This window comes from Cololabis saira, chromosome 9 (genome assembly GCF_033807715.1).
Source record: "Cololabis saira isolate AMF1-May2022 chromosome 9, fColSai1.1, whole genome shotgun sequence".
Taxonomy (NCBI): domain Eukaryota; kingdom Metazoa; phylum Chordata; class Actinopteri; order Beloniformes; family Belonidae; genus Cololabis; species Cololabis saira.
Genome location: NC_084595.1, coordinates 30,289,399 through 30,302,559, shown reverse-complemented (window position 1 = coordinate 30,302,559; position 13,161 = coordinate 30,289,399). Strand labels below are relative to the sequence as shown.

The 13,161-nt window shown below is 42.7% G+C and overlaps 1 protein-coding gene across 6 annotated transcripts in view; it reads left to right on the top strand.

The window, feature by feature from the left end:
- smtnb (smoothelin b) overlaps positions 1–13,161 on the top strand; it is a 45,871-nt gene that overhangs the window by 18,091 nt on the left and 14,619 nt on the right. For 5 of the 6 annotated variants that reach the window (XM_061729189.1, XM_061729187.1, XM_061729192.1 and 2 more), the window contains exons 5-9: positions 124–203; positions 5,236–5,338; positions 9,155–9,858; positions 11,094–11,145; positions 11,690–12,289. In XM_061729189.1, coding sequence (XP_061585173.1) covers positions 124–203; positions 5,236–5,338; positions 9,155–9,858; positions 11,094–11,145; positions 11,690–12,289 — 1,539 coding nt within the window. Of the gene's footprint in view, positions 1–123; positions 204–3,177; positions 3,197–5,235; positions 5,339–9,154; positions 9,859–11,093; positions 11,146–11,689; positions 12,290–13,161 lie in introns of those variants that run through there. The other variant, XM_061729191.1, reaches the window with a different exon arrangement.

Genomic DNA, 13,161 nt, shown 5'->3' with positions numbered 1-13,161 from the left:
TCGCCTGTATCCCCTCATCTTGTATCTGACATCATACTTGTTCAAAGTTGACATCACATCAGATGGAATACCTCCTTCATCCCAAATATTGAACTATGTGTGTCTTTGTGCGTGTGTGTTTAGGGTCCGTGGAGAAGGGTGTAGTGTCGGGTCGCTGCCTGGAGCGCGAGAGCGTAGAGACCCAGAACGGCATGAGAACTGAGGTGAGTAGAGAAGAGAGTTCATAAAGCAGCTAGTATTGATTGTAAGAGGGGATGTGATATGTCCATGTTGCATTGTGATGCACTCTGAAGATAATCGTTACAGCAGTTCGGTAGGATGTCTCAGATCTAGTGTGTGCTTGTGTCAGCTTGCACTGAAATAAGCCAGGCACACAGCAGATTATAAATGCTGACTTTGTCTGCAAGGCAGCAGTGACAACTGAGGTTTCCTTGCTACCCCATGGAAGAATGCAGCAAAGAACAACTAACACTATCGCCTGAGTTATGACTGTGGCCACGCCATACATGCACACACACACGAGCACACACACACAAAACACATGCCTCATTGCCACAGAGTTAGGAATGTGTTTTGTTTTTTACATTTTCATGCACGTTTGGCCAGAAATAAGGGAGAGCTACAATTAGCTTTGACTTTGGTTCGTTGTGAAGGCTGTAAATTGTTTTTGGCAGAGAGTTTCACACATATCTAATTGTACAAAAATTCACACTTCTGAAAAGATGAAGTGTTACATCTGTCTGAGTCCTACTTCAGTGGCTTTTCTCGTACGTCTCTCCCAGCTGACCCGCCCTCTAGCGGTCCACTGGCAGAGCTTTATGATGTGACGACACGAGGCGTAACTGAGTGCTTTCCAGAGGCCGGATGTTATCTTATCTTCTGTTTGTGATCTTTTTTTTTTGATGAATGCTTTGTTTTGTACTGGGTGGGATGTTGTGTTAGAAAAAGAAAGCTAATTCTTATTGTTCACATGCACTGCAGTCCGCCTCCTGTGTCTGCGCTCTAAAGGAAATACAGCCAGTCATATTATCAAAGATCTGGTGCTTCATTTGAAAGCATCCATATTTCCAACCACAGTGAAACAGGAAAAGGGAAGAAATTAAAGGCTGTTAGCATCAGTCCCATTGTCTGTTAGAGGTTGGGCTTTGCTTGTTTGTGCTTGTGTATTCTTCTCAGATAGGAGGATGTTGGTGTAACAGGATGCTATGACATTCAAACTTTTTGCCCCACTTGGCCTTAGATAGCTGAATTGTACAGTGGTTGTTGAGTTGTGAGTCATAGGCGTTTCGATGACTGAGTGGGGGGGTTGGGGATATTTAGCTGGGCAGAGAAGAAGGCCCCCAGCTGTGCCCCAGCAGTCTTGTCTGTGCTGGAATGGGGACGTGGCCAAAAACAACATCAGCCGGCAGCAGCAGGGCTCCTTCCTCTCACATCACAGCGGCGGATCTCTTTGAGCTGTTTGCAATTGTCCTGTGGAAGATGGTGGTCCCAGATAGGTCTCCTCAGCAGACAGATGCACGCAATATGTGCGCAGTGGTAGCGCCTTAAAAACTGTTCAGTTTCCAGATTAATGTGTTGCTGTTCCTCTGCTCTTTAGCACCATCTAGAAGTTGATGATGATTTAGTGGAAATAGATGGTATGGCGGATGGGTGTACCTGAAGTAAAGTCAAGGTTTTCTTTTTTTGCTTATTTATAATGTCAAACTTTGATTTAACAGCCTATAAAAAAAATCTAAAAGGTGTGTGTTACAGAAGAAAATTATTTTTTAAACCAAGATTTTCTTTTTCTACTAATGTGTAAAGGCACTAAATTTTAAGGATTTTTAAGGGCAGGTCCTAAATATTTCCCATGAAGCACCAAAAAGAGGTCAAATAGAAGGCAGAGTGTGTCAGAAGTTAATGTGTCATCCAGCCAACCCATTAACCTGTAGGGAAGTGGCTCTGCGCACGTGAGTGTGAGAGTGGGATGGGGGTCAGATCCCACTGGAGACAAAATGGGAGGGAGGGGAAGTTGAGGGAGTGGCCTGTTGGTATTATACGTGTGTGTGGTGTTTGTGGTGGCGTAGATGTTTGTGTGTGTGTGTGTGTGTGTGTGGCTGTGTGTGTGTGTGTGTATGATGTGGCTGAGGGAGTAAAGCGGCTGAACAGTGAATGTCCCGACTCCAGGAGGGTTAGTGCAGAGAGAGTGAGAGAAGGAGAAAGGAAGAACAGTCAGTCTTGTGAAGAGAAGGTAAATATAATTCTGATCTGTGTTACAGGACATCTGGAAAATTAAGCGCTACTTTTTCTTTGTTTCTCTTAAACAAAACTTAAATGTCTTTTTCTATCTTCAAAGGTTGTTTCCACCTTGCTAGAGAATATCTCACCTCTGCCTGTTTGTATTTCAGGTTTGTGTACAAATTGTTTTATTGTTGTGTAATTATTTAGTGTTTGTTTGTAGCCCTCAGATTAGAGGGAGCCAATTCCTGATGCTTGATGTGAAATTCATTCAGCAAAACAACCTGCTAGATCCTCTATAACAATTCAGAAAATGTAACATTAATACTGGCTTAAAATGCTTGTATTTTAAATTGCATATATGGAAGTTTGCATGCAGCTTAGGCGAACTAAGGTAAACTGTGGCGGCTCCAGATTGAGTTTTTGTTTATTACTCATCTTTAAAAATGTTGCAAGAAGTGACCCGAGGAAAACGAAAATGAACTGTAAACACCCAGGGCATGTAGGGGGCTTAACAGACTTTTAGATGAGCTGAGAGAATATGCTGTTGAAAGAAAAGTACATTGAAAGTTTTTTTTTTTTTCCCTCTTTTTAAACAAACAAAAAACAAAAGAACAACACAAAGGCTACAACGAAAAAATTCCGATTGGGGTCATTTGCAGCAAGTAAATACTGTAGTGAGACTCTGTGCTGCCGTCTCCTGTGGGTTTCCTCAGTCCAGACTGTGTGATACGGAGACGATTGCTATGCTGCAATTATTTAGGCAAAGCCGAGTGTGCGGTTCCTCAGGATGCAGTAATGGAAAGTGAGACGCCAGGTTTATACTTTTTTATTCCACGTGCAAGCACGGAAGACCCTCAAGTGGTCTGACCTCACCAGTGGAGTGATGAATTTAAGTTTAACTGAAAACCAGAGGAATGCAGCTCAGCGCGGTAACCAACCTATGCTCTCAGATGGCTGTACTGGCTGAGAAAAGGAGGTGTGTGGCGTATTGTTTTTTGTGGACATCAGAGGAGTCCTGCTGGCCTGGGTTTTTCTGTGGTCATGAGATAGGACATAATCTGACACGAACAGGCTCCTGAAGCCAGATGGGACGAGTGGGATGGTCTTGGCTGTTGGGGCCAGGGAGAAGCCACTAATGACAGCACGGCGGCTGGCAGCAGGTCCTCTGCTCTGGTCTCCAGCTCCAGTTCCACTTTATCTTTCCCTTTTTTTGCCCTGCTTCACTGTCTGTGAGAAATATGTTCCCTGTGGTTTACTGGGAGCTTTGAAATGATGGCTGGCTGTCTGAGTGCTGGTAGAAGCAGGAGAGGGTGAGGGGGAGTGGGTGAGGAGAGGCTTGTTCTCTTTAATTGAGTTTACGGCTCAAACGCAATTATCTCCCCCTGTGACTCCACTTGGGATTGTGCCCTTTGTTGTGTGAGCCCTCTCACATTATTTCACTGTAGTGCCTTTCCTCTTTTGTTTGTGTGCTCCAAACACATTCGACACTAATCACTCATTAAAGGAGCATTTAACTTAATTGCTCTTTTCCATTGTGGTGTGGTAAAGTATGCGGTGACATTTATTGTTGTTTCGAAAAGCTGAGGAGGCACTTAACACTTCAGACTCTGTACTACGTTTTTGCTCCTTGTGGAAAAAGTCGATGCTGGAAAAAATGACATCGGATCAGCTGTCATTTAGATTTACATAGTTGGTCTAACTCCCTTCTACCGTCTCAAGCTGATCTTTCCTGGATGACTTCAGCTTGGCATTTTTGACTGGCTTTACACCATAAATTATGTGTCAGATTTAATCATTTTTCTTAAGCTCAGCTGCACAATTCCAGGTTCCTTTTTCCTGTTTGTGTTACTGTCTCCTGTACCAGTGTCTGATTACGTTTTCTCTTCGGCGACTGAGCCGCTTTGCCCTCTAATCTGCTCAACGTGGGAAAGGTCACAGAGCAGAGCAGAGTTCTTCAGTGCCTTTTCACATCTGCCTTTTACTTGTATTTAAATTCAACCACATCAACACGCAAGCTCCGTCTGCCCTGATCACTCACTGCATTGATCAAGAGTCTTCTGGAAGGCCTTCACGCTGTTTCGGATGCGTCAGCCTCGTGTCTAGGATTGCTCACACATACAAAGTGATTATGCAATTGTCTGATTGGTTTTGTGTGCTTTTTTTCCTTGGTTCAGAGATTTCTGAATGTGTCTCTTGAAGAATATTTGAGTTAAAGGCTATCTGGTTAAACTATTATCGCTATGGAGGATCAAGACTTGCTTTTTTTTCTGGGATCCACCAGAACTCTCGTTGAACTTTTTTTAATCCAGATCCCTCTTCTAAAACACAAATTTGTGTTGTGATGTTGATTGTCATTGGATTAAACTATGTGAATCTACACATCAGAAATGTTTGCCCCTTTCCAGAAAATATTGCAAGTCTTAAAGAGTAAAGTGGAATAAGAATATGTGCAGATGTGATTTAAAGAGTGCGTAAACAGATGTTCAGAGTAGCCTTATTTTTGCAGCTGATCCTCCTGTGGAGAGCCTCAAGGTCAGGCACCAGAGCTCCAACAGTAGTATAGGTATCCAAGGCTATCCCCACTCCACACCTCATTTATTTCCTCCTCACTTGTCTTTGTAGATCACTGGCTTTCTACAGTTCTCATCTCATTGCTGACTGGCACCTGAAAGCAGCAACTTTTTATTGTAGTTAATCTGAAGGTGCAGATGGTACTTAAAATCAGAGACTAAAACAGTATCGCAATTTTACTCTTAAGTGTCAGCCCTCAAGTGTCAGCCCTCAGGGTGTCTCTCTAGAGAGACACAAAAGAAAAAGAAACTGAGCTTTTACTTTTGCAGCTGGCCAAGCTTTTGACCTCAACCTTCAATAAAAGATTGTTGACCTGAAGTAGACCTGGAACTGCTGCTGGTTGACAGAGTGATAGTTGCGGATATGTTTTGAGATCGATTTTAAAAAGCACAGTGCTTTCACAGCTGCATTGAAGAGGACTGAGAACTATTTTCATTTCCACAGGAGACAGAGCGGGAGAGACACAGTGAGCTGGAGCGCATCAGATCTCCAATCCAGGAGTTACGCAGCCAGCAGACGCAACCCAGCAGAGACCTGCAGAGGAGAGGTAAGAAACTGCAGCAGAGGTGCAACATTTCAGAAAATCCATAAAACTCAAACACACACCACACACAAGAGAATAAAACCAGTTCAGAAAATGGATGTGTAGAAAAGGCGCCATGTCTTTGCACGTTGATAACCGCACGACCATGCACACCCACGCGCTCCATATTTATACATCTCTCTTTTGGCATTGCTGAAATGAAAAGGCTTGTATATAGTGTAAACATTCTCGTAAAGGTCAGGTTTGGGTAGGCTCCTATAACACAAAACCAACACTGACCACCTCTGTTTCGTGTGCCTGTGACTGCAGCTGCATTTTCCTCCTCAGCGCCCATTGAAGCAGTCAACCAAAGGATCCATTCTCCTATGGTGGCGGTCAGGAGGTCATATTAGTTTAGCCTCTTTAATCTACTTCATCTAACTTTATTAAGTGTTTGCAGTCACTCACAGCCATTGGCTTAAAGACTTTGCCTTATTAAGTGTCAAGTGATTTCATTACGCACTCTGTTAGTCCAGCCATTAATAAAAAAGTATGAATGTATGCCTTCAAGAGGAAATGAATGTGCTCTATTTGTTTGAGAATGTGGAACTGAGCAGAAACACCTATTACAGAAGTGATGGAGTGAATCCTATAAAATGACTGATTCATTGAAGAAAATTATTATATACTGCACAGTACCTTTTTGTGGCTGGTCAATTTTTAAAACCTTAAATCTCCTTACAGAACACGAAATGTAACTTGGATCTTAAGTTCAACATTTTAATTTTTCTGTTTTGTTTTTAATCTTTCATTTAAACTTCCACTTGGCTTAGCCGTAACTTGACGTTCAAAATGGATGTCATTCTGTGTGGTCTGCTCTGGCCGAGGCCCTGCTCTCGGCATACTTCCTTTGGTCCGGGGGTTGGTGGTGGGGTGACGGGACGGAACAGAGGGAAACCCAACAACCACACCTCTGCTATATAAAGCTGATACCAGAACAGAACCAAGCTTTTCTTTACATGGCAGAGAAACGCCCCACTGCTTTTGATTTATCCCTGCCTCACAATTTATTTTCAAAAAAAGACCACCAAAGAAAAGCAAAAGAGGAAGGTATATTTTAAAGCAAATACCAGTCAATAGAGATGCTGCACTTTTGAGGCTGGCGTAGGACTGCATAGCCGGTGTGGTTCTTGAAGGAGTTGTTTGTTTTCAGCAGAGTGAAAATGAGATGATGGGTGTCCAGTTCTTTTTGGTCTTTGAACGTACCACAAACACATATTTCTACCTTCCAAATGAAAAAGCCTATCTTTATGCTTTACCTCAGTGACCCTGTGTCCAGCTGTGCTGTTTCAGTTCAAACCGTAGCAGGTTACCGTAGCCTGTTATTTATGAAATTACAGTTTCCAGAGACTCTGTGGCTGTTATGTTGTATTTAAGCTCCTGAAAGAGTTCCCAAAGGAACATTAATGCACTTATTTCCATTTCACACTCTTAAAACAAGTGAGTGAGAAGGCCCGTCTGGTGTTACCATAAATACCAGATCCCTGTCGTTCACAAGTCTTCAGTCTGCTGAATACAAGTCACGATGAAGCCGTAGTGTTGTAATATTAGTTTAAATGTTAAAAACAATCTTCTCAACTGCTCTCGTGTTGTGAAGTTATTGCTTCAGTGTTGTCTTGAACATTGCCAGTAGGATGGCAGTGGTTGCCTTGCGACTTATCCACCGCTTTGGTCCTCACAATTTAAACAGTTTAGCAAAAATAAAGGCATTTCCGTGAAATCTTTTACTTATTACACCAAGAAGATGAATAATCTTGTTTTGGTCATCCACTAGATTTTCCTCCAGTCCCGTCATTATGTTTAGAGATGTGATTTTTCCTTCCCCTCCCCCAGGAACAAAGTAATTTCATACCGAACCCACAATTTGGCAGTTGCTTAAACAATTAAAGAGCAATGTTCCATTAAATGAAATTGCATTCATTTCAAGCTTGCATACATTATTGTTAAAAAGTTCAGAAAGTCAGTAATCTCCATACACAGCAGACGGAGACAGAAATCAGCAGAGGACGACTGAAATCTTTGACTCCTGATACGGCTCTGAGATCAGACTTGATGCTGTAGTGGAATTCACTAGATCAGGATCAGGAACACGTCTAGAAAAAAAAAAAAAAACCCAAAAAAACCATGTCTGTAAACACATTTTTCTGCTGAATCTACAAATGCAGTTTAACCCTTTCAGACCTCAGGCAAAGCTTTGTAAAACCTGAGAGTTTTATGGAAAACCACTAAAATCAGTACCTAAAAACAGTTTCAGTGACGATCACGTTCAGAAATGAAATGTTAAATCTGTTAGGACAAAGCTGATAAATGATGAATCTTTGTTAGATGCTGGACATGAGATTTTGAGCTGAAATTAAACAAAAAAAAAATCTTGGACCAGTTCACATTGAGGACACTTGAGGTTATTTCTTCACTGTAAGGCAGTATAAATATAAAACCCATGATTCTCCTTTGTTTGTGCTCTATATATATTCACTGCAAACATAGTTTACGTAGCTATTTTGAAGCCTAAAACAAGTCTTTCATTATAAAGAAGCAGTGGGGATTTTCCCAGAAATTGTCACACAATAGAAACGACAGCTTCCCCACGGCAAACGCATGAACAATAACGAGAGAGTTTGCTGAAGAAACCATGTGTTTTGGGTCTCCACTTCAGTTACAGGTGACCAGTAATTGAGTTTGAGGTGATGCATCATTAGATATAAGCTGTCTACACTAGAACATAATACTGTTACACTGGGCTACATGTGGGAGCGGCACCAGAGTATTACATTGTGTATCATAATTACATTTTCAGCTTAGACTGTTGCATAATCATCTGGTCTGTTTAATTGGCAAAGTGCTGCATTTCTAAAGCAGTTTCTATGGCGATGTAAGTAAAAGTAATTTCATAAACGGGTTCTGTTTAATTTCATGAAGTCCTTTTTTGGGGGGAGGGGGGGGGGGTATTATGCAGTAATGAATAAATAAAGATCAGCTGCTTTAAATGAAGTTGTGAATGTTCACCCTGGATCCAATGTACTTGAAAGTTGAAAGAGTTTGTTGCGCTCTTTGATTTTGGTTGGAAATCACAAACACACACACTTGGAGAGCCCCAAATTAGGGCCGTTTCTGTGTATGCATTGCAGCAACTGAATACACTCCTGGCTTGTTTTCTTGATCTGTGGTCCCTTCACAACCTCAGATATAAGATCATGTGGCACCAACATGGAGTGCTGAAGGTAGAAACTATCACAGGGAGAGGATGTGGGCACCTCTGTTGTTTGGAGTGTGGTTTCCTGAGAGAAGGAGCTTAGACGGAGGGGAGGGGAGGGGAGGGGAAATACTTGTTTCTTGAGTTTCTTTTTTTTTTTTCCTCTACTTTCTTCCCAACCCCTTGTTGCTTACCACCTATGGTTGTGGCACATCCTCCCCTTCTCCACTTGTGAAACCTCCTCCTTCTTCTTAAACGCACATCCACCTCACAAATCTCACTCAGGAACTGAGGTCAGTCCAGAGGAAATGTCTACATCCCCTCATGACTCCACATGCCTCATTCATGATCCAGAGTGACATTTTCTAGCCTGGCCTCTCCTACAGCGCCAGTACTGCGGAAGTATTTCATTTACATCAGTTCAGTTCAGACATGACCACCTAATGCTTCCTTTGATCTCCTATGGTAAAACCTACTTAACTTTGGTTTAGTTTTGATGTGAGTGGAAGAAATTGTGTGACATGAAAATCAGAAAAGCTCTCTCTCTCTCCCTCCCCTCATCTTTTACTTATTTACTCTCCCCCCAGGCTCCAACTCAGACATGGTGCTAGTTCTTGATCACCTGGTAAAGGAGGAAACCTCCGAGCCGCTGTTGATCCAGCCTCAGCGAGAAGCTGTGACCACAGAGACTGACCTGCTTCTGTCTCACCGTCAACGGTCAGACTCCACAGCTTCAGACCGCAGCGGGACCTCTGTGCTCTCCAGGTCCAATCTGGATTCTGTGACCTCAGACAAGAGCCTGGGCTCAAACTACCGAGCCCGGCTTGATTCTGGATCCTCAGAGAAGAGCCAGAGTTCCTCCCAGCGTGGCCGCCTAGACTCTGGTGCATCAGAGAAAAGTATCAGCTCTCTGTCTCACACCAGGCAGAGACTGGGCTCAGATGTCTCCAATTCAGGTGTCAGACCCCGTCTGGGTTCTGGGACTTCTGACACCATCAACCTGTTGTCAAGGAAACGGACGGACTCTGTGACATCGGACCACAGCGTGAATATGTCCTCTGAGGAACAGGGTCCAGTGGAGGAGTTGGAAGTAAAGACAAGTGCTTCAACTTGCAGCACAGATTCAGAAACGGATAAAAGTCAAGGTCCAGCCTGCGTGCAGACTCAGTCTATTCAAGACAACGTTTTCGACCAGGACCAGCTGGATGGGGCCATTTTATCTCGGCAAGATCCTGTCAACGGCCTGCTCAATGGCAGTGCCAAGGGAAAAAGGGACTTCCAGAGTCAAAAGGTGGGGTACACACTGCTTTTATCAGGTGAATGCAGGATGTCTTTCTATGTTGAAAGTGCTGTGTAAACAGGTGACATAAGAAGGAAGGATCTTTTTTATAGACCCAACAGAAAACTGCTAGACTAGAACATCCAAAACAATCTGAGACAAAACTAAAAGTGGTACCGAACTTTAAGGCCAAGACAAGTCGATATAAAAGTGAATCTGAAATTACAATGCGTAGGCGTTGCTGCTATATTAACATTTGCTTGCCTAAGCCATTTTTTAACGACTGGAATTCATCCCGAGTCGTGCTACAGCTGGGCATGTAAGACACACAATGGTGTTAGGGTTTTTAATTTGTCGTCTGCTGCATGTGTATGACAGTCTTGGTTTGCAGAACAGCTCCAGTACTCTGCATTTATCATATTTGCACCACTAGAGTGGGGTGCTGAGCTGAACTACCACAGTCAAGTCTACAGACAGCTCTAGCTCTTTTACTTTTCCCTGACAAGAAACTCCACAACTCCATTTGCCAGTGAAATCCAAGTCCCAACAGCATCCATAAACGCACCACACTTGGCTTCTATTCGGTTTGTTTAACCTTTTACAACGTGGTTACTTGGTTACCCAAACAAACTGTGCACCTGATGGCCTCTGCTTCACCTCATCTGTGTGTCAGCCTCACCTGGTGCCAGAGAGGGATAAATAGGATTGCATGCCAGAGATTCTGTCTCCCTTCATCTCACAGATCTGAGAACATGTATACAAGCAGACCTTCTGCTTTGCGCCAACTGATAACTGTTGAAATATATCTTCCATCTAGGGGACGCGGATTGGCACGAAGCCATTGCGTCACTCCAAAAAATGTGTTTACTTAGGGATGATCCCGGATTTCTTTTATTGTTCCCTGAAATGTACTCAGATTCTGAAAGCAATGCAAACACTCAGCGGTCCATTGACACGATGGACCTCTGAGTGTTTGCATTGCTTTCATGCTACCAAGAAAAAACAGATTCTCCCAGTGTCACTTCAAACACAAACATTGGATGATGAAAAACACCAGTCGATGGTGTAGATGCGTAGACTCCAGCACTTCATGAATGTGCGCTGCTGTCCTGTTAACCTTGGAGTTGTCTGAAAAGCAGCTCTGAGTTTGTCAATCCAAGCACAGAACATGTCGACCTCTTAGCTCATCCACTTCTTCTACTGACTGTTTTAGATATTTCTTTGTTTTTCTTTTCCCCCTTTTTTAGATGACGGTTAACAGCAATCTGGCCTTCCTTCATGGCAAAGCAAAGGATTCTGGTACGAAAATGATATTTTAAAGTGAAGATTTTTTACTTTATTTTCTACTCTACACTTTTGCAAAAGGATTCATATCCCCTTGGACCAAAGGCTGAGAAAACTATCAACTCTATTAGTGTGACCTTTGTAGGGCTCCTCACAAGACAGATGGCTTTGGAATGAGCATGTAGTCGTATAAATCTCTTGTGTTGCTTCAAGCACACAGTTCTCTTACCTTTTGTTCACTGAAATATATAGATACTCTTTTTTTTTTTTATTACTTTTGCTGGTATGACCTCAGTCACCAGCATTTTTTTTCCATTCACGTGTCAGACACATCACCTGTCAGCAGTATAGAAAATGAAACGAGGAAAAATAATCATAAGTTTAAGAAGTCAAACCAAAGCTGGGATCTAGCTTCTGAAATAAAGATAATGTGAGCAAAAGGCAATAACTGTGTAACTTCAGCCTGAACAGTGAAGGGGATCTGGGCTTTTCATCTCCTTTGACTTTCCCTTTTTATCTGATAATCTTGTTGTTTCAACTCTCTTCTTTGTCTTTACAGTACCTGAGAAGAAAGATGTTATACTGGAACAGTTGAACCGCACTAACTCTGTTCGTGATCGAATGCGCAAGTTTACGGAATCCAGCCAGAGCACAAATGTTCCAGCTTTGAAGAAAACCCCTCTGAGGAACGTGACCACCTCTGGCAGCAGCCAAACAAATTTCTTCAAAGCTACTGAGCTGTTTACACATACAGCAGCATCCCTTGCGCCTTCTGGAGACCGGCCAGCAAAGCCACGTGCAGACTCGGCATCTTACACCTCTTCTGCATCCCAAAGCCATGCTACGCCTCAGTCAAGAGGTGTGGCTAACACAACTCTGTCCTTAGCCGACCAATCGCAGAATTCCATGGGCGGGACGAAGCTTTCAGATGAAAAAGATGTGCACAACTCTTGTGAGTCAAAGGAAGACGAGACCCCAGGGAGAGCAGCTGGAACCAAGGTTTCTGAGGGAGAGGAAGACCCCGACATGAAGACTTTTCTGACAATTGAGATCAAGGATGGGCGCACCACCACCACCACCACATCCACCTCATCAAGAGGCAACGCAGTACCCATCACCAACATGACCCCACGCATCGCCACCCTGGGGCAAAGGCCAGGTAGGAACAACAGGTTTACAGCAGCAAAACATGTTTTTGAAGCTTTTCAACCTTGTCCAGTTGTGTCCCACTGAGTTTCTGGTAGTAAGAGTCTGAATTTAGCAGCTGTTTGTACTATTGTCATTGAAATCCCAGTCATTGTGGGCGGTTATCAGTACCAAGGAATTGGCACAAGTGGGATGATGACGAGGGCTTTTGTGAGCAAAGAACATGGATAGATGAGTTGGATTGTTAACTAAAGGTTCATTGTTATAGAGTATCTCAATGTGGAGGCGGTCAAAGCCACTGTTCAACAGTAGAGAAGGAAAACTGGCCCTCCCACTCCAAACTGAACAGCTTTACTGTTACAGAGTGAATCAACATGCCTCTCTGTCCAAGCAGTACAATGCTTTGTTTCTTTTATTCTGTATATTGTCCGCCTCTATTTAAATAAATCAACACACACTTACTGCCACCATTAATTAGCATGAGTCTCTAATGAGAAAATGTTTTTTGGAAACCAGCTTGTTGGTGTTGGTGACTTGGTGTAAAAAGGGGTTACAGTTTATCTTTTAGATACCTTTTTTTAATATCTTGGAAGTGTTTAGTCCTAAAACAGTTGCGTATGATTATGGTTATTTAATATTCCCTGCAAATACATATATTACTGTGTATATTTAAAAAAAAAAAAAAGTCAAAAATTAAACAAAAACATTTTTTTTCAATATCATGGTCAAAAAATGACAAGCAGTAACATCAAGCAATGGAGAGAGCAAATGTATATTTTACAAACTTTTTTTTTCCTTAGTAGGGTTACCACAGCATTGTGCTCCACATTTTGATTTGGCGTAGGGTTTTACGTTGGATGTCCTTCCTGATGCAGCTCTCCCCAT